At 37.9% G+C, this 25,546-nt stretch overlaps 1 protein-coding gene across 1 annotated transcript in view; it reads left to right on the plus strand.

Annotated features, from left to right (window-relative positions):
* The window catches only part of FSTL4 (follistatin like 4), a 529,546-nt gene extending 527,732 nt beyond the window's left edge, over positions 1-1,814 (plus strand). The window contains exon 14 of the mRNA XM_051973685.1: positions 1,093-1,814. Coding sequence (XP_051829645.1) covers positions 1,093-1,795 — 703 coding nt within the window. The 3' untranslated portion in view covers positions 1,796-1,814. The remainder of the gene's footprint in view (positions 1-1,092) is intronic.
* Positions 1,815-25,546: the final 23,732 nt, after the last annotated feature.

Genomic DNA, 25,546 nt, shown 5'->3' on the forward strand with positions numbered 1-25,546 from the left:
AGAAAATTATATTTGTGTCATTTAATAGGAAAATACCATGGTACTCTTAGGGAGCACTGTGGTTTGAGTTCCTATGTTGTTGCAATAGTTACATCTTTGTTCAAAGAGGACTAATGAGTTGAATTTGAATTGATTTAAATGGAGCTGAGTTGCACAAATCATCTCCCTTCTACAGTCATCAAAGTCCAGTGGCAAGACAAAAATCAAGATCACTAATGATGGCCCCAGAGACAGTGGATGACCTTGGCCTTTCTAAATTTAGGTCTCTCTTAGGCCCCAGTTTATCTGAGGTGATGTCCTTAGTCATAAGTACATTCGCATTGGGGTGAAGAAGGACTGATATATAATAAACAATCAACAAACTACCACAATTAATTAATTAATTCCAGTTTTTTGCTTAGAAATGAAGGATGAATAATTTTTGTGACTGGTTTCTTCCTTACATTTGAGAGGATGAGAAAAAAATTATGGGGAGTTGGCATCCTTTTAGGAAATGGCTAAATTAATGTGTGTCATTCACTCTTTATAGTAGAATTTACTCCCCTCCTCAACTCTGCATTTTATAATCACTATTTTCTTCCAAATATTACCTCCCATATAAGATCTTTCCTAACTCTCCCCTCCCCAGCCTAATTTTGCTCCCTCCCAACCTTTCCTTATTGGTTAAGAGCATTAATCCTTAAAAGTTATAGAAATCTCCCCAAATGATTAACAGCATTATCCTCAAAAGGTATAGAATCTCCCAAATTACCATTTAAAGAATTATTATTAAAGGGGCAGCTAGATGGCACAGTGATTAGAACATTAGTCCTCAAGTCAGGAGGACCCGAGTTCAAATCTGGTCTCAGATACTTGGGGTTACAATTACTTCAGGAAAAAAAAAATACCATGTAAACAGAAATATTATTTAATTGCTTTGAGGATCATGAAAAAATGATGAAACAAAGAGGCAAACAGTAGGAGGAAATGTTGAAATAGTCTCCCACTAAACTATCTATGCAATCAGATAAAAGCTGCAAAATGTTAGGGGGATGAACAATAATCATTTCAGCTTTTTTCCAATTCTGATCTGTATCCTTCTTCCTATTTTAGGTTCGGCTTCATCTTTAACAAATCAAATTTGACAGTTCACAAGATTGACCTTGAAACAATGATGCTTATCAAAACCATAAGCTTCCATAACTATAGTTGCATCCCCCATTCCATGGCCTACACCCACTTAGGAGGTTATTTTTTTGTTCAGTGCAAAAAGAATCAAACAGCTCCTGCATCATCACAAGTTGTGATTGACAGTGTTACAGATACAGTGATTGGGCCCAATGGTGACATCAAAGGGGCGCCTCATGTTTCTCCAGATGGACACTTCTTGGTCAGCACAGATGAGGACAGTGGCCGACTCCAGGTGCAGGCCATCACCACCCGTGGAGAAATCCAACTATTGTATGACTTAGAGACAGATGTACACCTCTGTGATCTAGCATTTCAGTCATCTTTTACCGAAAGTAATCAATATTATATCTATGCCACATCACTTTTCCAAACAGATTTACTTTTTATGGAGTTGTCAACAGGAAGGATGGATACGCTGAAGAACTTAAAGGAGCCTCTTTTAGCCCAGGACTGGCAATGGGATAGCAACTCAAGGATTGTGAAAGACAGTGGATTATTTGGACAGTACCTCATCACATCAGCCAAGGAGTCTCTGTTTGTCCTCAATGGGTGGCAAAAAACATTACACTGTGAGGTTTCAGGGATCAAGAGAGGGAACACAGTGGTTTGGATTGGAGAGGTATGAGAAAATCTCAAAGCAGAGAAATGATGGGACTTTGACACTGCAATGGATAAGCATTGTATATTTTTACACTGATGAAAGAAAAAATCCCGTATAAGCTTTGTGGTGCAACACTGGTCTCCTTGCAAATTTTCTAATATAAAGTATGCTCTGCTAACAAGAATGGGGTTTCCTAGGGGCTTTTCATTAGGAAGTATGATTTATGCCTTGAGCTGTGAACTAGAACATATGCTGCATAAAGGACTTATTTCTGTGCCGAGGTCCAAGCCACTTGGTGATGCCATACAACTGAAAACTTGTACTTTTCTGGGCTGATAAACTTGTCAGTTGTGTTCAGGTGATCAGTTTCTTTTTCCTTCTGACTCAGCCCAGCTCCTCTTAACTTCAGGCTTTAAAGCCTATGGGCAGAATCCCTAAAATAGAGGGAGTTTGGAAGAAATGAAGAAGCTGATGGAATATGGACGTTGAAATGGAATGATCTAAGGCAATGTGACTAATTTCTGCCCCAAGTGGTCATAACTCTTAGAAAGAGCTCTCAGATCCAACGGCAGGTAACAGTGACACTGTTTCCCTCTTCAATTTGTAGTAGCTAAGTAGAAGTAGAAGCTGAGAAGCTTCTGTGCATACCCTCTATGAGGATTCCTCTAGGTCTCCTCATCAGGTATTATTTTCCCCCTTAGCATTTGATTTTTAAGTTTTCTTCTTATTTTTTTTCTTATTTCTGCTACTGTGGGCCTTAAAACCAGCATGGCTAGATTACCTGTCCTTTTCATATTGTATCTCAGAGGGACAGGAGACTTCATTCCCTTGACTTACTAAAATTATTAGAATTGCACACATTAGTGAACTAGGGTCTTTTGTGAGGTACAGCAACATTTCTCCATGCCTTATACCAGATTCCTGGCAGTCTCATGGGCATCCACGTGCCAGCATGAAGATGCCCTGGACTATTACAATTGGCAAGGAATGCAGTCTGGAAGCAACTTTGGAAAACTATGATTCTCCCTCGAAGGCACACACATTTTTCAAACACCTCACAGACTGAGTTGTCATATTGGAAAGTGGATACCACTTCACTAACTTGTTCCAAAGGATTCTGGAAAAGGGTTGTTATATTCAGTTGCCCTTTGTAACTGAACTGCTGGTGATTAAAAGAGAAGGTCTTCGTGGCAAGTCTATTTATGAGCTGAGCATCTCATTATCAAAGAAGGTGCTTAGGCATAGCCTGGGACTTTTTCAGAGAGACAAATGGCAATAAGATTGACATTTCCGCAGGCAAGATGAACGAGTTGTGATCACATGTGAATAAAGGGTATTAGGTTGGATACTAAATGTGATGTGGGTGAGAGAACAATCGTTAAGTCTATTCTTTGAAAATTTCCCTATAGCAATCCCATGGATACATGATAAGATCATTCATTCTTAGGGTGCCTCTGAATCATTAAAATACCTGATTTTACTCCAGGTTTATGTCATGATTTGAAGCCTCATGACCTTTATTATCTCCATCCCAGCGAAACTATATATCACATTACAATGTTCTTTCACCCAGATGCTTATAGATATTTGTTACTTTATCATGTGACCCTAAGGAAGTCAGAATCAAAAAGACACCAGTTAGCAGTGATGGCTGATTTCCTGAAACTTGAATGGCTTTGAAGAAAGGCAGGTGAGCATGTTAGTTATTACTTAAATAAAAGAGAAGTCTGGAATAGTCCTCAAATGTACTGCTAAGAAAGTATTGCTGTTGTTACTGTAGTTCTCTCTGTAAAAATCATAAGTCAAATGTACTATGTGAGGAAGGAAAGATCCCTAATGCTTTTTTGGAACGTGCAATTCATTTAATGTCAGTGGGATGAAACTTGCCTACTATATACTTTAGTCTTGAACAAGAATATTTGATCTTATGAGCCATAGGAGGTTGGATGAGGCTTAGCCCTCATCCCTGTGTGGCCATAAAAGCCTGAGCATAGCCTTCACCTTTGACTGTGTTCTCTGTTCTGTCTCATCACTTTCAGGGAAAGGAAGGAATGGACTTTGTAAGTACTCTTTAAATATGCACAATTCCTTTCTAAACCCTACATGTGTCTATCCATTATCTCTATTGCCCAGGTGTTGTAAACCCCAGTCATAATATTCTCCTATCTCATCCCCTCCTGTAGCACTGTTCTTTAGTGTGTTTACTAGAAAAGATTAATGTGGTTGGGAGGAAATTAGAAAGAACTTTTTGCTCTTATTTTTTATAAATGTACAATTTGTAAATATCTGTTGATGTTGATAACTTTGAAAGGGGAAGATTTATTCTTTGGACAACTTGGAAGACAGATCTCCCTTGTTTCTCTTTGATTTAAAGCTTTTGACAGGATGTCATTTTTGACTCCAAAGGACTTTTTTTGTCTAGGGTGTTCCATGCTGTTATGTTCTCCTCCAAAAAAACAGGAGGCCTCCCTCTTTGGCTGATGTCTAAACAGAAAAATTCATGGCATGACAAAATGCTTTTTTCACTTTACAAGAGGATACATTGTAGTATTCCTTTAAATAATGAATTCCCCTTAATACTTAATATAAATCTTCACCCAAGAAATCAACATGTATACACACACATACACACAATGACACTTGCACAAATTTTCAAGATCATATCTGTTGTATAAAGTTAGTTACATCTGTATTCACTCTAAATGGCAAGACAACTATGAAATTAGTAGTATACAAAATAAGCCTGTCAACAAGCTTCTCTGAGCTGGATCCTTCAGCATGGAGTCCTAAGATGCTGTCCAATTCTGTAGGACAGGGGCAAGTAGGGCCTCTTGTCATCCTTCCTCTTTTTCTTAAAAATGTGAGTTGCTTTCCCACATATAGGATTGTTATAAGAATCAAATTAGATGATGTATATAAAATGCTTTACAAACCTCAGACTACTACATAAATGTTATCAACTATTATTATTTTCATTATTGTTATTATTATTAATTCAAGCAGAGACAGAATAGTAGAGTGATAGAGAGCTAGTCTTGAAGCCAAGACTTTAATAATACATACTACTATTATGTGGCCCTGAGCAAGTCACTTAGAATTTCACTGCTCTAAAAAACCCTCTAAGACCCTTAAGATGTAGACAAGATATTCATTTGCATTGGTAAAGGGAGTTCTTTCACTCATAGTTCCCTATATCAATGAAATGATAGAATCAGGCTTTATCCCTATTCCTATTAATCCAACAACTCAACAGACATTTGTACCCTGACTCCTAGGTGTACAGCACAGAGGTGGGTGATGACAGAAGCTCAAACACCACCCCTGGCAACAATGAGATTATTAGGAAACCTTGTTCTTTACAAGGGGCTTTTTTGGCACTATGTAAAGCCAACTTCAGAAAACTTTAATCTAGAGACCTGAGCCCTAGATATTCCTTGATTTGTCTATCATTTCTACTTCTTACTTATATCATCTTGCTCATCTGACTAGAAAAAGACTAGTGCTTCAGATAGTTGATGCTCCATTCTGTACCCGTCAAGAGAAGGGTAGAAACTAGGAAGATAGGAAGCAGACAGTGCCCTCTGTACCCTGATTTTCATCTCATTTACAGCCATGCTCTGTACTCTCACCTTCATCTCATTGACACACATGCTCAACTACCACAACCCTTCCTTCTTTCAAGGATTAGCTATTTTATAAAGCAATTCCTAATTGCAGAGGCATCAGAAGTGAAGGGCTTCCATCTATAACAACCACTTGAGAAGCTTCAGACATCAAAGCTTAAGATTAGATTATGAGAAGATACTGTGTCTGGTCTCCAGCATGAAAAATGTTGTTCCCTGATAATGGGGCATTGAAATTTCCATCTGAAGTAAATGATCCAAGAATATAGTGAGCTCTATGGGCAAATATGTTCTAAACCAGCCTTCCTACAAATGTTCCATGCCAGCCCTGTCGATGGATGACTATATCAAAGAATTATTGATCTAGAACTGAAAGGAATCTCGCCATCTAATCCAACTCCTTCAATAAAGAAATTTGAGCCCAATGAAATTAAGTTTCCTAAGCTTATGCAGGTAAGAGAATTTGAAACTTTTTCCATGGTAATGTGCTGCCTCCCAGTCTTCTAAGGTCTATGTGAAAATCCATTTCTCTTGTTGCCATTAAGGACTCTTCACCCCTTCTACCTCACCCCAAACTCAAGGCTATGACTTCTTTGAGCCAAAGAGGGAACTATAGGCTGAGAAGTAGGAATTGCTGAGGAGTAGATATAGCTTTCCACCTCTAAACCCCAGATCCTTGGTTACAAACTATCAACTTCTTCCCTTTATATTTTCCATCTTGGATTTATTTGGAAAGTCATCCATCCTACTCATTTAAATCTGGTTGCTATTGATTTTTTTAAATGAATTTTATTGATATGTTTGGTTTTTTAATATTATCAAAATTTGTCTCAATAATCTTTTCTTTTTCCACCCAAAAGCCACTATAACCAATAATATTTTTAAAGAAAAAAATAGAAAAATTAACAAAAACAATTAAATATGTGCAGTACATTGCACCCCTCAAGCTCCCATCACTGCAAAGGTATAGGATAAAGGCTTTCTTTCCTTTCTCTTCATGGGCTCCACTGTTTATCTTTGAAATTTCACAATATTCCTTTTGTTTTGACAGTTTTCTTACTGTCTAGATTGTTGTGGTCATTATATGTATTGTTTTCTTAGCTCTCTTACTGAAGTAAGCATCAGATTATATAGAAATTTCCATATTATGAAACCACATGTGTATTTATCATATTCATCATTTCTTACTGTACAGTAATATTCCATTTTATATTCATGAACCACAGTTATTTAATCATTCCCCGATTGATGGGAATTTATTTTGTTAACAATTCTTGGCTATCACTAAAAGGAAGTGCTGTTATAAATATTTTGTCTATATTAGTACTTTCTTTTTACCAATAACTCCTGGGGTAGAGAGAGGTCAGTAATAATCTTTTAGTGGAATCTCTGGAATTCAAAGGGTATGAACTTTTCAGTCACTTTATTTACATAATTATAATTTATTTTCCAAAATGGTCATACTTATTCACAGCTCCACCAACAATTATTGCATGTGCCTATTTTCCCCACAACCCTTCTAATATAAACTATTCCTACTTTTGCCATTTTTGCCAATTAGCTAAGTGACAGGTAAAATGTCAAAATTGTTTTAATTTGCATTTCTCTTATTAGTATTTATTTAGAAAATTCTTTTATATTGCTGTTCGTAGTATTCATTTCTTCTTTTGAGAACTGGTTGTTCAGATCCTTTGACCATTTATGTAATGAGGAATGGCTTTAAGAAGTGTGGGTGTATGCACATGTGCATGCATGCACACACAAATACATATAATTTATTAGTTTGTATCTCTCAGTTACTAAATCCTTATCAAAGAAATTTTATACAAAGATGTTTTTTCCATTCAATCTGGTCTTCATTTCTAAATGCTTGCTTGCCTTTGGTTTCAAATTGCCACATGGAACTCCGTCTCCCTTGATTCTTATTCCATTAAATTATCTCACATGGATATGCTCATTTCTCTTGTTTGATTCATTGTAGCACATTGCAGACTGCCTGGCTTGAAGGTGCTTGGTATTCTACTTATGCTACTTTCAAACCTCACTTCATGTTTCCTTAGCTTATTACTTTCCAGCTTTTGTGACTCAAGTGACTATGTTATCTCAGGTCCCAGAATCTCAACCATGTTGCCCTCCCCCTCACCCCCCCCGCCATCCTGTATTCCTGGAAAACAGGATAGAGAAATAAGAATCTAATTTTTTTAAAAACAAAGATTATATATCCCAAGCAACCAATATCTAACTACCACTACAATGTATTCAGAAACTTAGAAACTTTGATCTGATCTCCTGAGCAGGATGTAGGAAAGCTGCCACAAGGGGAGAATTTTCTTGCTTTAGTCAGAATAACCCAGAACATCTCAATGGTAGCCAATCGCCCATGCAAAGTGAAATGGCCTGTTATTGTACTAAAGGCATATAAGCTGCAGATGAGAAAACCTTATGGAATTCTCATGTGAAGAACTTGAGTCAATACATTTTTATGTTAGGAATAAGTGGCAGTAGCCAGTGTATTATATATATACCACTTCTCTGTTCTTGCTTTGTGACTGCTATTATCTGTTGACCAAGAACTTGTGAACTAAAGGACTCTGACAAACTGTATTGGAGAAAAGTCATTCTGGATATATTTTTTTAAAGGATCTATGAATTTTCGTTCATTCACTGGGACTCATTTTTTCCAAATGTAATTACATAGTTCAAGCTTCAGAATTTAATACTGAAGTCCCCTTTTCCTCTTATTGATAGTGAATACATGCTGTGCACACAGAAATAATCCCCTCCCCCCCTTCAGAGTTCTGTCCTCTGAGACATTATAGCCTCCTGCTTTTACATCCATGTATCTACCTCGTGTTTTTGGCCACATTTCAGATAGCTCCATGAATCCTCCATGTCTACATTAGTGCCTTTAGAAAGAGAAACAGTTGATGTAAGATGACAGTCCCTCCGTCTTCTTGTCTTTCCTGATCCAGAGCCACTGAACAGAGTAACTCACTGCAGTGGAAAGTCATTTTAACACAATTTTATGGGAGCCAGAATTAAATGTACTATAACACAGATCAGACTGTGTCAGAAACTCAACAGGGCACCCACTGAAATCATCAGTGAAATCACATACCCTGTGTCATAAAGATCTTTCCTTGGGTCTAAAATATAAAACAGCTCCACGGGATCCATAGACACTAATAATAAGAGTTTAATGGTTTTAAAGCATGGGCATTAGTATGATTTTGTCATCTATGTCCAAAGGGATTGGTTCCCAGAAGTCCAAGTGGGAATTCCTTTTTTTTAAGATTGAAGGCTTACTTCTTTTTCAGGGGTATCAACAGTATAAGGGCTGTGTAAATTTAGGGATCTGATACTCAAGTCACAAGATGAGATTGTTTCTAAAATGCAGATGAACTCCCATTTCCAAACCAAACAGAAAGAAGTAATATTTGTATAAATGATGCTTTTGGACTTAGAGGCACTTTCTGAATCACTTGTGATTGTGACTCCTGTCAAGATTAAATGCCTCTCTGGCTCTAAAGGAATTCCTGAAAGAAGACACAAAATTTCCTGTAGACATTCTTTATATAAGATGAGACTAGCTCCTGTTCTCACAGGTAGTTTTTATTTTTTCATTTTTTCAATGTATAAATGCCATAGCTCTGCCCAGTTTGAGAAGTACAGCATTTTAAGGTGAATTTTTCAAGTGATGGGAAAGGCCAAAGAGTTCTGAAATTACTGTGACTTAGGGATTTCCCCAAAATATGCTCTCTTGCATCAATTTAAGTCCAGCACCTACTACAATAGGTATCTCAAATGGCATACTAAGCATTGGAAATACAAATATAAAAATGAAGTGGTGGCTTGCTCTTGAGGAGCTTTTGTATACTTTAGCTTACAGACCTTCTAGTCAGATGGAATGAATGAGAAGAAAGGAAGTGAACCTAACTCTGGATCATTGTTCATTATGGAGATAGCATTGTAAAGTAGAGCATAACCCAATCTGATCTAGTCAGTGTTCTGGTCATGATGGTAGGGGAAACTGGGGGATCTAGGGTCTCTAGAAAAGCTTTGGACAATTGTTTCCCCTTGGAAGCTTTGCCATATGTCCACTTCATTCCCTAAAAGAGGTTTTTCTCCTTTCTCTGTCCATTTTTTTTAGCCTGATCTTTTCCATCCCCTTTTCCTCTTTCCTTTTCCTTCAGCTTCTGCTTTTGTGATTCCCATAGGACCCTCCGGGCATTAACCAGAGCTCCCAGAGGCAGCTCAGATATCTCTATGTGGTCCCCTATTCTGAAGGGTTCATATTTGTTCAGACCTGCTACAGGCCAAAATTGATGGATTTTTCCATGTTTGTGCCAGGTTGATGGTTTATGGAACAGGAGACATCTGCCTTGTTCTCTTGAAGTTTCTATAGTTAGGCCACAAAGAATTTGCCTGGCTGGCCAGATTATCCTTAAATCCCCTGGCATTGACTGATTGCCTTTATGTAAAAGGATCGTTTTTCATCTTTCACTTGTGATCAGTAAATTCTCAAAAAAGAACTTCCTAGAGAAAAAATAAACTTGAGCAAAAATTATATAAGCTAGTGATTGTACCTCAGATCTGATCAGTATTATAGCAAAAGAACCAAGTGAAAAGTGTTCTTTCTATCTCCTATCAAGTAGTTTTTGTCTACAACTGCATTATATGTCAGGATATAATTACTAATTCATTACACTAGGTACACATACACACACACACACACACACACACACACACACTTTTGTCATATCTCTGGCTATTTCACAGGGGCTTAGTCAGCATCTAGGAACTGAAATGAAATGTGTCTGTGACCTCTTGCAATGGAATTATGGCAGGGAAAGGGGACTTTTTAGTCAAACTTGGTTTCCATTAAGACAGAGAGTTAGTATGATTATTTCAGAAGGAATATTCAGTGGGTAAGATAGAAAATGTGTTTACATTGATAAATAGGTGATTTAAATACCCTGTGTCTGCAGGCACCAAAATGTGATGCAGAATGAATGCCCCTTCAGTATTTCTTAAGCACGCCCTCCTCAGCATCCTAGTGGCTTCCCACTGGAGTCTGTCTTCCCAATGAACTCAACTGTCCTTGCTTGATGGGAGTTTCCTCCTTAGTAATATTGTCTCTTTCCTTTCTTAAAGTTGTTGGAGTGCCTCTGGTTTTACAGGGCTTATCCTGTACTTTGCCAAGCAATAACTCCTCAGAGTCACCTGGAATCCCAGCTGTCCCTTGTCCCCAATTCCATGTCCTCATCAGAGTTTTTCTACCATGACAGATGTCCTACATCCTCTACTTAGAAAGAGGGGAGTGTCAGGATCTCCTGAAACGAAATGCTGAAGCCACAAAGAGATTCTGAAAATGTTAAAAAACAGAATCATCTCCCCCTATCTTTATACAAACACAGTCCCTTCATTTATGGCAGCTGAGATAGACCTTGGTCAATGTTTAAAGGGGAAGTCCTCCCTCCCAGAAGATTTTGAGCAAGGGGAGCTCAGCTCAGAATTGGATTGCTTTGACATTGATAAGTTTTACAAAGAAAAGATTTCCTAAAATAAAATGTCCCTTTAGGAGCCATCAGTGGGTCAGTTCTCATTTAAATGGCTATATTTTGTTCATTACTCTTATTTAATAGTGTAAGTGACACATATGAAGCAGTTATCAAACACTGTATTAATATATTTTGAGTGTAACTCTTCCCCATCTTTCTCTCTCCTCTCTTCTGCTCTTCCTCTCTTATCTCCTTCATGTTTTGCAGTGGTTGACCTGACACCATTTTCCATGCAGTTTTCCTTAGTGTATTCAGTTTTCCTTTCTCTTTTTGTTATTAGTCTTAGCATATTGTGTTGCTTTTTCATTATGTTTTCTGAAATCACCAGGTGTTGCGATTTGAAGGCAGAACTCAGGCAAGGAGTTTTGCTGGAATGACTGGTCTCATAATTTCTTAGTGTCATTTAGCTGAATGATCCCTGAAAATGTGAACCCTGACATACCATGTCTCCAGTTAAGATTTGCCCTGTCCCTCATTTCAGAAATCTTTCAAGTATTTTGTGTCATTATTTTGAACAGTTGTGTAGACTCCAAAATATCTATTTCTGTAATCACCACTTCTCAAAAGGCCTCCTGTAATTACTATACATGTAATTTTTTCCTTATTTATAAAATATATAAATTATTTTTTAATACATCAACTTTAGTAGAACTTTGTACCAACACAATATCAGTGCGTGGCATTTGAGCTGATTGTTTCCTTTGCTGTATTCTATGGTATTGAACACACACAATGTATTTGCAGAAACACTTGGTATAAAGAAGATGAATCATAGACTCTCATAAAGTATTGTCATTGTAAATGCTCTTTTTCTGAGAATTTTACAATAAAATTGGTCAAGATTTTACCTTTACCTTGTACAAGTGCATTCCTGTTTATCTGAAATATAAATTGGTTAATGAAAACATCTTCATTCATAGAAGAAAGAAAAGGGGATGGGAGGGGGAATTTTCCTTTATAAAATCAACAGAAAGCTATAGACTTCCTCTAGCACTATTATCTGGTGTTACACTATGATAGAATGCCAAGCCCAAAGTTAGTACCTTAGTTCAAATCAGGCCCTTGATATTTACTAGCTATTGACCTCTGATGAAATTTTGGATCCCTGGGGTTGGTAGAGAAAGCTTAAAGTACTGATAAAATTACTCCCTGAGACAAGCAGAGAAGGGCACACTGATGAGGATTGATTCAACTTTATAGTCTCATCCTCTTTGGAGGTCATGGGTAGCCTCACCTTGCCGTGTCCAGTTAGAAACCCAAGTTATTGTCAAACCTTTGAAGTTAAACTTTCTCTAGAAATCTGTCTACGGCCCATGCCATCTTTGTTGAATCTCTTTTTAGTTGTAGCCTACCACAGCACTCTGCCTCCTGGTATCTTTGTTCTTACCCCTTCCCCTTGCCTTATAATGTCTCCTCATCCCCTCACCATGTTTCATGGTATCTTTATCTTTCTTATAGCTAATTAACTCGGGTGCTAAATCCTTCTTAGGATTTAACCTGCCACTCGATGGAGTACTCCCACCTCATGGTATATTCCATTGATGGATTATTCCAAACTCCTTTCCTTTGTATGTTTCATATTTACCACTCCTGGTATCTAATGTACCCTTTCATTTTGTGTAAAACCTCCCCTCTTAAATAAACCTACCTTTTGCCAAAGAGAATGGCCAATATGGATACTTCACATGACCAAACCCAAACATTTGGTGCCTTCATCAATATCATAATTTGGTACTGAACCCCAAACGCATCACTTGGGCAAGCTACTTTACCCTATTTGCCTTAGATTCTTTATCTGTAAAATGAGCTGGAGAAGGAAATGGCAAACCACTCCAATATCCTTGCCAAGAAAACCCCAACAAGGATCAGAATCAAACACAATTGAATGACTAAGTGGTAAAAACAACACCATTGTTTATAATCATGGACATTAGTGGAAGGCAACGGCCTGGGCAGAAGAAGCCATTAAACTTTGCTAAAGTATGGATGCCAATATCAAAGCAAGTGCTGAAGATGTGTTTGATATAAGCACCAAATGATGAAATTGAGGTACAACATCCAGGACCTCATCACTGATATAGTTAAAGAAAACTGGATTTAGAGTCAAATGATCTCTAGACAAATCTAACTGAGCCACACAGTACTTATGTGACCTTAAGCAAATTATTTAATCTGTCTTGAACCTCAGTTTTCTCACCTGTAAAATGAAGAGAAAACCAGTCTAGATGATCTTAAAGATCCCTTCCATTGCTAAATCCTATGGTCCTTTAATAATTGTTGTTTGTACTTGATTGAGACAGGAAGTTGAACCAATTACCACAAAACTACATATAAGTTTTTATAACTGTCATTACTCTTTCCAATAGGCTGTTTTACAGTATTTGAAATCACTGGCTATTTAATGCCTATGATGCCCTACACTACTTTTATTTCTCCTTAAGGCAACTGACTGAAGAATTCTAACCTCACATTCACTTGTCAAGAGAGACAGCCTAGCATGATGGGAAGAGCTCTGAAAACGAAGCCACAACCTGGGTTTGAATCCTAATATCAATACTTACTATCTCTGTGACATGAGCAAATCATTTACCTTCTCCAAAGCTCTATTTTCTCATCTGTGATCATACATTGCTGATACTCTAACTTTAATAAATGCTTATTAATGAACTGATATTTATCATTGGGCACAAAGAAATCTTGAAAAGTTTTTGAAATTCACCTTATTTTTATTGATTGTTGGATGGGATGCAGTGACTATTAAAATAATTAAAGTTTAGTACTAAAGATATAATTACAATGCCTCATTTTGCTCTGACTCATTCCAGAAGAAGGAACAAGTTTGTTACTCATAATCCTCATAAAGGAAGCAAAGTGATAGCTTTCAATGTACACATTTGAGGAAACTACTTCTTGAGCTTTGTTTCCATAGAGGAAATCACCATTATCAGGCAGAGTGAATATACTTCCAAGGTATTTTTCCTCTACTGAACCCACATCTTAGGAGCTCTAATATAGACAGCCCTTTCCCAAGCCCCCATATGGGAAGGAGTGAAAGGGAAAAAGATAAGTATTGCCATTTGTGGCCCTTAGGTCTCTGGGCTAAATAGATGCAAAGCAAAATTCGGTCCCAAATATTGGAGTTACTAGCAGTTCTTTGAGCTTTCATAATCTGTTACTGTTTGAGAGAAAAAAAAGACAGAGAAACAGAAAGAAAGACAAAGAGACAGAGAGAGAGAGACAGAAACAGAGAGACAAAGATAGAGACACACAGGGAGACCACTCTTCCTCAAAGTTGGTAATGACCTTGAGTGTCTGTTGAAATAAGGAAATTTATTTAGCAATAAGCACAGAGAAAGATTCCTTTCCCTCTTTGTATGAATTTGTTGAATCAAGAACATAGTGGGGTGTATTTGTTTCTGTGTGTGTGTGTGTGTGTGTGTGTGTGTGTGTGTGTGTGTGTGTGTTGGGCCTAAAAGTTCTCTGTAAGCAGGACTCTATAAACCAGGGTAAAGTGGTAGAATATGGAAATCTGCAGACAGATTGGAACAGAAAAAAGTTCACTACTAAGACTGATTCCACAAAATTCTTTAACTTAGATCTCCAAATGACAATGGATTGCCATGATAGCCCAGTACCTAATATATAAGAAGCACATATGTTTTGCAATGTATTTATTATGAATAGAACACCATAGGAACACTTTTGTTCTATATGGTTGGGTTTGTTCTATCAGGGCTGTGATTACCTTACTTGATATATAGACAGTCTGTGACACTAGACTACAATTAATACCAACTATTTTTGAAGGGACTGGGGAGGGCAGTAAAGCCCTTTTCAGTACAAGCCCTTCCTGGACTTGCTTCCTGTTGCTTGAAATCTTGTTCTTGTTTGATGAAGGGGGACAGAGCCTTTCCTGCCCTAGTTAGATGGGCTCCTAGCAGCAGATGTCCTTGGAAGACCAAAAGTACTGATGTTTTTCATTGAGTTACACATGACGTATCATACAATCTTTCCAGGGAACAGGCTAAGAGGAAAGCACAAAGACCCTGGATGTTTGTAGAGGCCAGTGGAAAAACAGGTACCTACAACTGAGAATTCACAATCTAATTAAGACCTGGATCTGACCAGTGAAGAACAGGGCATGGAATAGTGAATCATCTCTGAACACTCAACTAATACACTTACAGATCCTGAACCATGACTGTGTGGCTAGATAATTACAAGAGTTTAGCATTGATTCCCTTGATGAGGGTTTTTATATTTGTGTAGCATTCTCATAGAGAGGGTCTAAATGTGATGGGACATTTTGGTAGTTGATAGTGTAAATGCATTATTCATAACTATTATTCTTTATTCACAACATATATAACATATACTATATTCACAACATCATAACAAACTATTCATAATCCTCACTTCAAGATGAAATCATTTTTTGTCCTATAAACTTGACATCAAAAACAAGAATTCAAATATGTAAATAAGAATAAGATACCTTATTCAAATTCCTCGGGCTGGGCCTAACTCAGGCCATTATTGGAACAAAATGTGCTATTCCTAGATGATTCAATAGGTATTTTTAAAATGAAATTTATATGAATAAGGAAGTGAAAAGATATTTAACAGAATATTCATTAAGGACATGGCAAATTGATCTAGTTAATCAACACCTTTCTGCTTCTGAATTGCCCATCACAGTGGAACAGTCATGCCTCAGAGAGCCACCTGAGCTCCTAGGGGATGTTTTGTACTCAAGTGAGCAAGAAGTGATTCTACAGTCCAAGCCTTTAGTCCCCTGAACTAATCAAATCTCAAGGATATTTAAAGGAAAAGCTAGTGAAACTTGCTTAAAGAAAAAGGGGTAGGATATAACTTACATCATAAGAAACTACAAAAGGCATTCACATTTTGGTTTGTTTTTAAAATGTCTGTTAACTTTATATTTGGATTGGGAATCAGTTTTTCCAATGTTGCTGAATGATTGCAAATCACAAAACACTAAAACTTACAAAGAATCCAATTTTAAGCAACCCAAAGAGCAAGGAATCACTTGTATAAGTTGTGACATAACAAGTGGCAACTTATACTCAAAAAGTGACAGAAATGATATGATCAAGGAAATGAATGAATAAATAAGGAGATTGGCTGGTCATGGAGTAAAATTTGGAAAGTAATGATTTCCCAAGGGTTGTGTTAGTGACCTTGAAGTATCTAAGAAACTAGAGGAGCCCTTCTAAATGGTACTGCTAAATCCATGATGTATTGATGAGAGAAAATGTAAAAAAGTTATCAAGTATGAGAATTTCATTCTTTACCTTTGGAATAAGTAATCAAAAAAAGAGATACGATTGATGGGGATAAAAATTACAGCAGCTGACATTGACACAGTGCTTTAATTTTACAGTGTTTTATATGCATTTCCTCTGTGACAGAACCCATGCTCACCAGCATTCTCCCCAAACCCCTTGCAATGTGGGTCAGGCTAGCTTTCCCCTAAAAGGCAACAGAGCCATCTTCAGGATTTGATTGGGGGCGGGGAAAGAGGGGCAGGAGGACAAGGGTGAACCTGAAGCTGTCCTTCACCAAGATGCATTTCCTGGTAGCCTTTGGCTGGCTTGATTGGCTTCTTGGTCACCTAAGGGCATTGGAAAGATAGTTCACTCTGATTCTCCATAGGATTCCATAGGAATTGCTCCTACTCTAAAGAGTGTTCCAATCAATGCTGTAGAGATGGGTTGTGTCTGACAATCATTGCCATATGCCTGGAGGAAGGAGGTAAAAATCAGAGAAATACAAAAGATTCCTTGAAGAGGCGTGATCCTTAGGCTTTACTACTACAAAAGCCTGAATGACAGAAGTCTTGAAAGTTACTGCTGGGGATCCAGATGAAACCATTATTCATAGGTGTCTTAATTGTCCAAAAAGCAGAGAGCTAGGGTCCTTGCATGAGGGAAAATCCATTGGCCTCAGAAAACGACCTGGGGCAGACAAGCTCCTGGAGACTTTCTGTGGGACATGCCCTTGGAATGGGAAGGACAGTAAATTCAGTGCTATTTGTATTCACTGCCAGTCATGAAAAGAGTGTGGGGGGGAAGATTGGTTGGGAAAAAGGAGGAGGGGAAACTAGAACTGGACCCAAAACTTTCCAAGAATCCACAACACTAACCAACATTCCCAGGGCAGACCCACTACTTTCAATATTGAAAAGTACTGGAATTGGAACCAGAAGAGTAGCCATGTGGTGTGGTAGGTAGCATGAAGGACCTGAAGTCAGGAAGAGCTGATTTCAAATCTGGCTCAAACACCTCCCAGCTGTGTGACACTGGGGAAGTCACATTACCCAATTTGTGTCAGTTCTTCATCTATAAAATGAACTGGAGAAGGAAATGGCAAACCATCTTGTATCTTTACCAAGAAACTGCACAGAATGGGATGCAACTGAAATAACTAAACTATAGCAAGAACAACTCTGGTTCAAATTTCAAATGACATGTTTTTCAATTTCTTTGGCTAAAAATTAGGAGCTAGGACTATCTGATCCAAGGTCCCTTCCAGTTCTAAATCTGAGACTTTGAATCCCTGTCTGATGATTTTGAAGACCTTAGATGTCTTCAATTTGTGGCTTTTCAAAAGCCAAATGGATTTCTTCCTAGACCAGGAACTAAAGAAGTGGGCTATAAATGGATAAGGGATTTTGTCAGCTCTTAAATCCTCATTCTAAAGCCACCTAATTTCATTTTATCATGGAGTCAATAGTTAATAAGCTGTTGGCACAGTGGATAGAATATTGTCCCTAGAGTCAGGAGAACTTGAGTTCAAATGTGATTTCAGACACTTGATAGTTATTAGCTGTGTGACTCTGGACAAGTTACAGAAATAGAAAGAGAGAGGGACTGTAACCTTAGGACCTGTATAAAAATCAAGGTAGTGGTTCTGTCAATCAACGATATTGAGCAAATCACTCAATCTTCCTGGGCTTCAGTTTCCTCATCTTTAAATGGATAAAATAGTTTCTGAGCCTTCCAGCTCCAGAATCTGGGATTCTTTACATTATGGACTGACTTAAAGGAAACATAGAAGGGGTTTGATTGCAGTGTCCTTGGCTGGTGAATGTTAGGTAAATGGGGGAATATAAACAAGTGCCATGAAAGCAGTTGTAAGGTAAATGCAAGAAATGGCAAAATCACCATGGAAGAAACAGTGGAAAACCTGTTTTCAAAATGGAGAGAAACTCAAATTATGATTTTTTAGAGAAGACTATGAACTCCAGGTTTCCACCTCTAATGTCATTGTTAAAGTTAATAAATTCAAGTCTGTAGGACTCAGGAAAAGCAAGTAAATATCGTATAATTTATTACTACATCTGGACTTAGGGATAGGCTTGTTGAACACATCCTTAACTATGCATAGAAAGCCTCAGAGTATAGATACGAATAGTCAGGGATGGGAAGAAATCTTTTCTAGGCCCATTGGTGATTTATCACGCTGTTTGTTAGTTCTTCCTATCTCTTTCCCAAGTTTTAAGATTGAAATCCAAATTCCTAAAGGATTGTTTCTGCCTATGGGATGAAATAGGGAGACACTTCTGATGATTAGAAATATCAAATGGAGACACTTATCAGACCTATTGTGCAGAGTCATTTGAATAACTTGGTTGGGTGGAAAAAGATTGGATGCCTTCAAGCCATGCCAGATATGGGGCTTTGAAAGCATTGAAATTGTTCACAGATTTCAGGGTTCTGAAACCACTAAAACTGTGTATAGATTCCAAACTGGAAAAAGACCAAAGAGATCCTCCTACTCATTAGGTAGTTAATGAAACTGAGGCTCAAAGACCAAATTATTTGTCCAAGGTCAGATTTTTTTTTTCCTCCTTTCATCAGGGAGTAGTTATGTCTACACTCTTTCCACTGCACCATGTCTGTCATTGTGTAATCTGCCAGTGACTATTTTGCCCTATTAAGTCATTCACAATAGGAAATAATTTAACTGGCAAGGCAAAGGCTGCTCCCAAAAATCAATTTTAGAAATGAAGGTACCGCAAAAAAAATGTAAATTGTGTCCCTTGGGAGGGGAGGGGAGGGTGTTCCTGAGTCTCAAATTCTCCCACCTCTGGGATGGGCCACACCCATTCATGATAAGTAATCTCATTCAATTGGAAATCTCGACCTGGGGCATAATCACCACCTTCTATTGAATTGGAGATTAGTCCCTCCCAGAAGGGCTCCCAGCTCGGGGACCTGGACAAATCCCAAAAAAAGCCTCAGAAAAAGGAGACTCTGAATCCCGAATCTTCGCCAAATTTCTAATCAGAAGTTATTTGCCTTTATGGACTTGGCCCTCTGATGAAAATATTTTCTTCTCAGTGTCAACTCATCTTTGCAGAAGTCTAACAGGATCCTGCCCACTAAGAAAGCTGTCTTCTTTGCAAGCTGGCTTCTTAGTGCAAATAATTCTCCTTTTGCCACAAACTTTCGAATTCTTTAGCAAGGAATCTGTGAAATCCACCAGAGGGGATCTCTTACCCTCAATTCTCACACCTCATCAACTCAAAGGGAAGGACAGGTTTTTTTCTCTTCGGTTTATGAATCCACAAAAAAAGCATTAGGGTTATTACCCCAAACTACTTCGCACTCTTTTTGTATATATTTGTACTGTCCATACTTTCTCTCTGATAGAATATAAACTCCTTAATTTAAGTGAAAGAATTATTTCATTTTAACCTTTGTTTTACTAGCACAATACCTTTTTCACACAAGGTATTTAATTAATGCTTGTGAATGGATTAATTATTTTAGGGAAATAAATTTCTTCCCCTCTGGAACATGGCTGTCCTCAATAGTTGTAGATATGTCACCCAGAGAAAGACAGCTCATTCTAACAAGCAAACTAGATCTGCCATGACCATGAAGGTAAATTACTACCCTGGTAAAGCCATCCCTCCTGTGAGTTTTAAGTGGGCATGAAGGGTGTGCTGTCAAAGATGATGATTCAAGTTAGTGCTGCATGTCTTCAACACAAAACATCATTTGGTGGTGTTGTCGGGAGGGGGTCCTTAAATCCTTATCTAATGTGTCAGCATCATAATGAATATTCAAAAGCCAATAAATAATCCCCAGGAAAACATGGCTCTTTGGGCCTCTACCAAATGTCATACCATCAGTAAGACATAAGAACAGGTTTTTAAAAGATAGAACCACCATCATGGGAGAAAGGGTAATTGATTCCACAAAGTTAAAGCAGGTGGGCTCCATTGGATAATCACAGGTTCTCTCCAGATGCCACATTTTTTTAGAAATGACTATGTAATCAAATGGGCTTCATGGTATCAGATCCTTTTGCTCAGCACAAACTCTTGTTCCGAGCTGCCTGGCTAAAATCAAATATAAGGGTGTACACTGATGGCGAGCTCACTACTATTACAACAAGCTTGTGCCATGAATGTGGAAAACAACATGGGAATAACTGCAAAGAAAAAAGGCAAATGAAATGTGCATCTTATTCTAGCACATAATAAAGGCATGATTGGACACATAGCTAACCCTGCCTTGTGGCTCCATAAAGCTCAAACAGTGGAACTGACTCTTCAAAATCCAACTGAAGTAGGATTGATATCTTACATTATGGAAAAAGTGCTCAAATACACGCCTGCCATAGTATATAACTGTTAACTTTGACTGGAGTCTAGGAGAGGATTTTGTTGATACTACATGTCACAAATACAAAGAAATTCCTGCTGATTGTTATTGAGGTTGGAAAAGGAACCCCAAAAGGTTGGGATCACAGACCAGTCTCTCCAGAAGTCTTAAAAGAATTTGCAGGCTTGAACCCATTTCCTGGAATAGAGGCAAAGTTTATTGTAATTGTAATTCCATTACAAGTGGTCTAAATTCCAAAAGAATTTAGCAAAGAAACAGAAACAAAGACACACTTATCTAATTCCTCATGTTATAGATATACTAATTTTATGGCCAGGAGATAGGACCAAGGAGTGGTCTCTAGAATTTGGTTATCACTGGTCAACAGATCATCACTATTGTGTTAAGAGTCTGATCCATGGGACTGTCCTGAGGCCAGAAGACTTCAGAATCAGACAGATTGTTATTCTTGGATTGGGTATGGGAGTTCCCATGGGAATTGGATTGGGTATGGGAGCAAAAAGAAAAAAAAACAGATTTAAGGTAGGAAATGATTGAACTTGGCTGCTGAGAACTGTTTACAACTGCAAGAAAAATGATGCAGTAAGTCAATGTTTGTTTGAAACCTATTAGTGCATGACTGTAAGCCACAGGATAGACCAGTCTCTAGGGAAGAGCTGCTTATTGGTGAGTGTCATTATTTTCCAGTTCCATTTGTTTTCTTTGACTATAAATAAAACTTTTCTTTGAGTTGTGTAAACTGGATCTAGGCAAGGGCTGTTGGCACCAATGAACTATACAGCATATAGTGAGTGAGTTTTCCTGATATTGAGTGGAAGCAAAGAGCCAGAGAGATGAGAAATCCTCCAAAGTGACCTCAAGCCTTTCCATAGAACTTGAGAATCTTAAGTCTTAAGAGCATTACCTGGAACAGAGGTTAAAGAAACTGGCTGGGGTCCCATATTCAGCTCTTGAAATCAAACCCTTGTGACTGAGAGGCTGACTTTCCATCTACCCAAGACTCCTAAAGTATTAAAATTCAGTCTTTGGGGCTAAGGTGCTAGTGGAGGAGACTGGGGATGGAAAAGATTTGGCCTAGGAGTTGGATTTGTGCTGTTTATTTGGAGCTGTCTGGTAATGGCAAGAAAGAAATGTTTTATTTCTTGTATTGCAAACTAACCATGAAATTTGTTATTCTCTTGTAGATAGTCTATCTTCCATTGCCCTTGTACCCAGGTGAAGTTCGTGTTAAATCAGATGGAGGAGAAAGAGTTCATGGATGGGATTTCATCAGACAAATGAGGAAGAGAAGCTATGTGTTTCCAAATCAGAAAATCAAAGGAGAAATGATGGCCCCCTTCTCAGTGACTGGAACTCTGAGGCCAGAAAGGGGAGATGTGTACTATTGCAGTGAAGGTGACATTGGGGACTTTCATAGAGGCCAGACCTAAGAAAGTCCTATAGCAGGTTATTTTATTTGTCTCTGGGTTAATGTAGCAGCCATGGACACACAATATCTTGAGCTGAAAGATATCCTACAGGTCCTATTCAACTCCTTTATTTATTTATTTGCTCCTTTGTTGTTTGTTTCTTTTCTTTGCTGAGGCAATTAGGGTTAAGTGACTTGCCCAGGGCCACACAGCTAGGAAGTATTAAGTGTCTGAGGTCAGATTTGAACTCCGGGCCTCCTGACTTCAGGGCTGGTGCTCTATTCACTGGGTCACCTAGCTGCCCCCACAACTCCTTAATTTATGAATGAGAAGACTTAGGCCTAAAGACTTACCAGCAAATGTAAAACATGGCATCGGAAAGATATGTCTGAATCCTGATTGAGACACTTGTTTTGTGACCCTCAGGCAAGTCACTTCAGTCTCTTTCACTGTTAAAATAAAGGATTTGGTTTAGGTGATCTCCAGAGTCCCATCCAGCTATGGATCTATGTGCTTAATGGGATGATCAAAGCTCTAGCTTAGGGGGTCATGATAGCTGAACAACTCCCTAGGCCAAGAGATCATTCTTGGCAGATTTATCCATTGGGCCCCGAATTCAAACAGGACTCAAGTTTTCCAAATCAAGCCAGTGTTCACTAGAAGTCTCATTAGAGAGGCAGACTATGATACAGTTAAAAGGCCAATGGTTCAAAGCAATGAAAAAATAAATGAAAAATAAATACTGACATGAATGAAAATGCATTTTGCACAAAGCTGCCCTAAACAATGAATGACACAAATAGAAAGCAAGACAGTCCCTGTTCTTAAGAAGCATATATTCCTTTTTTTTTTTAATAGCTTTTTATTTACAAGTTATATGCATGGGTAATTTTACAGCATTGACAATTGCCAAACCTTTTGTTCCAATTTTTCCCCTCCTTCCCCCCATCCCCTCCCCCAGATGGCAGGTTGACCAATACATGTTAGATATGTCAAAATAAATTTAATACAATATAAGTATACATGTCCAAACAGTTATTTTGCTGTACAAAAAGAATTGGACTTTGAAATAATAGTGTACAATTAGCCTGTGAAGGAAATCAAAAATGCAGGCGGACAAAAAAATAGAGGTATTGGGAATTCAATGTAATGGTTCACACTCATTTCCCAGAGTTCTTTCACTGGGTGTAGCTGGTTCAATTCATTACTGCTCTATTGGACCTGATTTGGTTCATCTCATTTTTAAAGATGGCCATGTCCATCAGAATTGATCATCATATAGTATTGTTGTTGAAGTATATAATGATCTCCTGGTCCTGCTCACTTCACTCAGCATCAGTTCATGTAAGTCTTTCCAAGCCTCTCTATATTCATCCTGCTGGTCATTTCTTACAGAACATAACATTCACATACCACAGTTTATTCAGCCATTCTCCAATTGATGGGCATCCACTCAGTTTCCAGTTTCTGGCCATTACAAAGAGGGCTGCCACAAACACTCTTGCCCAGTAGAAACACTGCTGGATCAAAGGGTATGCACAGTTTGATAACTTTTTGAGCTTAGTTACAAATCACTCTCCAGAATGGCTGGATGTGTTCACAATTCCACCAACAATGTATCCATGTCCCAGTTTTCCCACATCCCCTCCAACATTTCGCATTATCTTTCCCTATCATCTAGCCAATCTCACAGGTGTGTAGTGGCACCTCAGAGTTGTCTTAATTTGCATTTCTCTGATTAATAATGACTTGGAGCATCTTAAGAAACATATATTCTAACAGGTGGGAAACAACCTAGATAGGAGTTTGAGCTACAGTCAAACAGGAAAGCCTAACAGTTTTTAAAGTACGGTGGTAAAGCAGATGGTGATGCATCTTCTTTATTGTCATTTTCATCAATAACTCCCATCAATTATAGACAGAATAGTATTTAATGGTGCCGAGAACTCTGGCATGAAGAACTTCATTTTTCCTTGTCTGGCTGCTGAAGTGGAAGGACCAGCAGCACCTGCCAAGAAAGTCACAAGGCTAGCTACTTTGGTTGATCAGGTTTGGGAGTATGGGGATGGAGCAGGTGGTTGCACTACTGATCCCAGCAAACATATCCTCATTTTTTTTTTAACTGCAAAAAGGGAGAAAAGATCATCAAAGAGACAAGAAACACCAGAGCCCTGGCCCACTTGAAAATCTCAGTTCTGCCACCAGAACTTGGGCACAGCCCTTAATTTCTATAGACTTCAGTTTCTTTTAGTAATCCTTCACCTTCTTATTCCTAACTCTTGTCTTACGAGTAGCTTCTTTCTAATAGCGAAACACCAAAGTGCCATAAAGAATTTTGTGGTGTGAGTAGAAGTTGTGCCAGAAGCAGCATTTCTTGAAGGTACTGGGATGGAAGACAGGCAATGTGATAGAAGGCAAGAGCTGAAGAGGTGAGGTTATAGCTTTGTGAGCCTGTCCATCCCACATTCCTATTTGTAGAATACACCCTCAAAATGTAGGAATCAGGAATTTCTACCACAGTCTCCCTTGCTTTACCCCAACAAATATTCCACATAAGTATGGAATGAGAATCATGCCATTAGTATTCTCCCCTGGGTATATAGGTGCATCTTATTTAAACATTACAATCTCCTCTAATGGAATTACATTCTGTGCTTGTATCTAGTGATCTAGAGGGAAGGGAGAATCACAGGTTCTGCCCTCATATAGTTTGCACACAGTATATAGGAAGTAAATTTGGGAGAGAGATGGAATTCAAACAAGTGATGAAATCAGGAAACACCTTCCTGCTTCCCAACCCTCTATAAAAGAGGGCTCAGATTTGTAACGGTGATCTCAACCAATGTCATCTTTAGCGATCTCTTTGTTCTATAGCCTCTTTGCTCAGTATATCCCTATCTTAGGCTTGTTGGTTTCTTCTATGAGAGAGATGGTGGAATATTAGAGTCAGAAGAGGCAAGGATCTCAATCACCCATGTCTACTAGGCAAGGAGGCCCAGAGCCAAGTCACATGATAGTTGGCAGCACCTCACAGATTATTGAACTGTTGAATCAGTTCATTTCAAAAGATGTCTTAAAGCCTTACTCTAAAAGAAAAGGATATCAGAAAATACAAGGCCAGACCAGAAAGAAATATTTCCTCATGAAAGCTTGTTAATATTCCTTGATTTTAGAAGCCTAAAATAATATTATATTATAAAAAGGATCAAAATAGAAAGATAGACTAAATAACTTTTTAAGAATTTTTTGAAAATTAATTTATTGTATATTATGTTTTGGACACACACATATATGCATGTATATCTCTATAAGTGTATGTACATATGTACGCATGTACAAGTATAAATCTATTATTACAATATAGTTTATATTTCAATCTATATTATTTTTATATAAAATATAATTCTAAGAATATAATTATGTATACATGTTATATATTAATTTTATATATATATTTATGCATTGTATGTATATATATATATATATATGTAAAATAGCTGAATGTTAGACCATTAAGTGTCAT

The sequence above is a fragment of the Antechinus flavipes genome, chromosome 2, assembly GCF_016432865.1.
Source record: "Antechinus flavipes isolate AdamAnt ecotype Samford, QLD, Australia chromosome 2, AdamAnt_v2, whole genome shotgun sequence".
Classification (NCBI taxonomy): domain Eukaryota; kingdom Metazoa; phylum Chordata; class Mammalia; order Dasyuromorphia; family Dasyuridae; genus Antechinus; species Antechinus flavipes.